This window comes from Selaginella moellendorffii, unplaced genomic scaffold (genome assembly GCF_000143415.4).
Source record: "Selaginella moellendorffii unplaced genomic scaffold, v1.0 SELMOscaffold_204, whole genome shotgun sequence".
Classification (NCBI taxonomy): Eukaryota; Viridiplantae; Streptophyta; class Lycopodiopsida; order Selaginellales; family Selaginellaceae; genus Selaginella; species Selaginella moellendorffii.
This window is the reverse complement of record NW_003314464.1, coordinates 2,916-7,078: the sequence shown is the minus strand read 5'-3', so window position 1 is coordinate 7,078 and position 4,163 is coordinate 2,916. Positions and strand designations below refer to the sequence as shown.

The 4,163-nt window shown below is 39.5% G+C and overlaps 1 protein-coding gene across 1 annotated transcript; it reads right to left on the bottom strand.

The window, feature by feature from the left end:
* Positions 1 to 519: 519 nt before the first annotated feature.
* Positions 520 to 3,003, bottom strand: LOC9648394 (dynein regulatory complex subunit 3). Its single transcript, XM_024667807.1, has 10 exons — positions 2,956 to 3,003; positions 2,821 to 2,908; positions 2,649 to 2,765; positions 2,424 to 2,590; positions 2,297 to 2,362; positions 1,805 to 2,239; positions 1,444 to 1,570; positions 1,156 to 1,232; positions 814 to 986; positions 520 to 556 (listed from the first exon to the last, which is right to left on the bottom strand). Exons 1-10 carry the CDS (start codon positions 3,001 to 3,003, stop codon positions 520 to 522), a joined length of 1,335 nt encoding a protein of 444 aa, XP_024523575.1.
* Between the last annotated feature and the right edge of the window lie 1,160 nt (positions 3,004 to 4,163).

Below are 4,163 nucleotides of genomic sequence, written 5' to 3'. Positions count from 1 at the left end.
ATCCTTCGAAAAGATATCCTGATTCCTTGCCAACAACTCCAATATCTACTTTGGTACATAATCAACCCCATCACCAATTTGAACTAAGTCACAAACACCCTCAACTTCCATCACTTGAACCCAAAAGGTCCGACATCCCTTATTAGCTGCTTTTTGAGCAGCTCTTATAGTCAGGAACTTAACATCCCAATCCTTTGAAGAGCGCTTTTGCAACTTGAAGGACACATCGGGACATCCTTCTAACTTCAATGTGATATGAATTTGTCTAGCACCATAAATCCCTTTAATATATTTGTTGAAGAAATCCATACCATCACAATCTGAAAATCTAGTATCTTCAACACTACCAAGTCCACTTTTTCTTTCCACTTGGATATTTTTATTGGAACATCACTCACAAATTTTCTGGCTACTTGCCCACCTTCCGCAAACTGAAAGTGTATGGGCAATATTTGTTCAACATTCAATCCTAACAACTTAACCAAGTCTTCAGATATCACACTGTGTGTAGCTCCCATATCAATCATCACTTGGATTTGGTGTCTGCGGACAAAGCCTACCAAACACATCAACGCATCAGTGTTTGCATTGACTGTGAGAAAAGCTTGAGGAAGGCAACAAAAAGCAAGCATGTTTGTTACTTGTCTTGTACACGGTTAGTGTTTAAATCTAAAACATTAATTCAAATGTAGACCTGGAACTGGGTTTTTAAAGCTCAACTCATTAGATCTACCCTTTATAAATACCATAGCTTCACCGTGCTCCAATCTGCCACAGGAATAGTTTAAAGGAAGAAGAATGATCAATACATACCAAACATTCCCCACTTCAAGGTTTCCAAGAAGATCGGTAATTTCATCAATTGTAGTCTGATGAAGAAAGTCAATCTCTTCAATCCTTTCCCGATTTCTCTTATTTTCTTCTTGTCTAAATCTTATGTTCATTGCTTTTTGCATTTCCTCTTCCCCACGCAATCTCTGGTCTTCCTGTTAAAGCACAACTAGGTTAAACATTGAGGAGCTGATGTTACTAGTGAGTCTATCTTCAGTGTTCTGGCATCGTGAGAAGCTTGAATCGCATTGAGTATCATATCTTTGTCACGGAGCAACTGAAATAGATGGGATGAGAAAAAGAAAGCGAAATTACAACAGTTACCATGCGACCTTCATCTGAGTCGACTTCAAGTTCCCCTAGTGAAAATTGTTCCATAAGAAGTGAAGCCTGCGCCATTACTGTTTCAGAGCAGTTGTTTTCTGACATTCTTATGGTTCCGAAGGTGGTCCAGTTGTTAAGGTTCAGACATGGTAAAAAGAAGAGTTATTAAGGATATTAGTTTTGAAATTGAATCTTGTTGGTCAACAATTGCAGGAAAGTGTTGTCGAAACCGGACCATAGGTCGTAGAAAAGGAGAATAATATAGGAATATTTTCGTCATGGACTTACAATGAACTTCACCAAAGGTGAACATTTCAAGCTCCAACAACTTCTCCCTAGTCCGGTCGTTGTCTTCTCTAAGAAGCGCCAGCTTTTTGTCTGCTGTGCTGGAGTTCAAACGAACCTCTGCAAGAATCTGCAAGCAAGCATTTTGAATCAGGTAAAACTAGAAGAACACAGACCTTTTTTTTAATTTTTGTTATTCTTCTCGCGTATTCTCGGGATTCTTTGTCCCTGACGTCAAGTAAAGCATTTGTAGTAAACTGCCAGAACTCTATTTCAACATGCTTTTTCTTGTATTCAGCTAAAATTGTTCCAATAATCTCTTCAGTCGCAGTAACATATTTTTCTTTATATCTGACTTAAGGACGTCAAAATCGACATGAGGAGAAACCAGACGGAAATACTCGTCCATAGAAGCTAGGAGACCAGGAACTTGGCTAAGTTTGGGGTACTCTACATCTTCCGAAATCATTCTCTCGAAGAGGGTGTCACATCCTAGCAGGTTAGCATCCTGCACATTTTCGAAGTGAGATCCTAGTATTAATGTGATGTATACTTTGTAAAGTGCTTGTCGAGTTGCATGCTCTTCAGCTGCCTTAATAAGAAGATCTTCCTCAGCTTCTTTTTGTTTTAAATCTGTCATGTCATCTTGGTATTGATCCCTAGCGGCTACCACCTGCTGGATTAATATAAGACAAGTCACTGGAAGGGAAATATTTACTGCAGCTCTGTCTACATATCTATGATCAAAATATGTCAAATCTCTCAGGTGGGAAATAACATAGATCCTGTATTCGGGATCCTAAATAAAAAAACTGAACAAGTGTCAGAAACTATGAATTTATCAAGACACACTAACCGTAGCAAGAGGATTTCCATCGAGAGTCAGCACGTGGAGATTTCTTAAGCGGCGAAGCGGAATTACCTGCAAGTGCTTTCGGATTTAACAGAGTAGCAGAAACATGAGTTTGTGTTTCTTATCGCACGTCTTCCAGACGCCTTATTCTGTTTTTGCCAAGAGAAAAGGACGTGATCTTTTGTAGTGTGTCAAGGCCTGTGATTTTCTCAATTTCGTTGTGATATAGTGACAAATCTTCCAGGTTTGTTAGAGTCTCAAGACCACCTATGCTTTTTATTTTATTGAAGGACAAATCTAATAGAGAAACGCACAGGAGTAGAGTTAGTAGTAGACTAAAGAAAAGTTTTCTTACCCAGCAGTTTCAAAGTTGCCAGGTGAGAAAGATTTTCAATTTTAGAAATGTCGTTGTTATCGAGATAGAGTTTGGTTAAAGACCCAAGTCCATGCAACCAATTGATTGATCGCTGACCTAAAGGAATTACGATTAGATTAAAAAAAAGAAATCCTGATTAAGTTGTACTCACACTTGAAGGAGAAGATTAGGCATGTCACAGTACTCAAAGGCATTGTCCTCTTTCTTTCCTCTAGTTTTTCAGGTGATCCTCCTTCTACCTGAAAAACAAAGATTTCAAGATGAGAAGTTTAATCAGTCAATTTGCCTTGATGCACGAGCGCAGCAAATCAGTCGTGACGGCTGTGACTGCCATAGCTTTCTACTGAAAGTTTCCCTAATCCATACCAAATGCGGAACCCTAACTAAGGAACTGTTAGTGGTAATTGTGGTTGCGTTGTGTGCGACACCCTGTTTGAAAGTGAGTGCATCAACCGCCAACCATTTGATGACCAGCTAAAATTCTTTTTTTAAGAATGCATAGCTTTGCATCTGGGTGAGTCTCTAGTTTATCCAGTTTTAGAACTCATGCACTCATCACTGACGGTGGTCATGAGGTTTTCATGAGCAACAAGAAGTGGATGATGACTTGAGTATCAAATAAAACACAGTATGCCTCATCCCAGGCCAATGCATATGGTCAATCTCCCTGCATTGGTCAGCCAATAAGCTATGGGAGTCCTTCAATAATATGCCTTGAAGGATCGAGCTATCATGGACTGTGGAGAGCACTGCGGCCATGACACTTCGTTTATTCATTCATGAACTGTTTGCAAGGTCTCATGGAGCCTTCCAAGAAACATTTAATTGAGCTTGCATGCTGAACAAGATGCACTGACGTCTCCCGCAATCAATTTATTTCTTTTGTTTCCTCTATTATTGCCACTAGAGTAGCGAATAAAAGTGCTGCTCCGACAGAAAAACGTGCGCTATTTAAACTGCTGGACTGTCTTCTTTTCAGAGAAGAATGTCTTGGTTAGAATGTAACTATGCTACCTTTGATCTAACGGTAAAGATTCTGGCCAACTGGATTCTAGCCATAAAAACATTTCCTAGTTTTCCTAAGTTGAATCCCTGGTTTACCGTCTCGTGATTGACTTATAGGCTCATTACCGGCCATTTTCCGATGTGAGGTGTTTAACTTTGTTCCACTTGTAAACGTGTATATCCCCAACACCAGCATGAGGATTTCAAACGTTGCGATATTTTTGTCAGCTGAACGCAGTCTGTAAGCATTCAGTTTCGTTCTTGTGATCAGAATCCATCAAAAGCGCTAGCATGGACATTCAAACAGAGTTGAGTCTTTCTATTCTTAAACAGCGAATGAGCTCCTCGGTTCTTTATTCGTCTTCACCATCGTGCCTTTAGCGCTCATAAATTGTACTAGCAGGGATCCCAGCTCCGATGGAAAAAAGTAAAGAATGTTTTCAATATGAAAAAATGCAATCATACATACTTTGGGTTAGAACAACACAT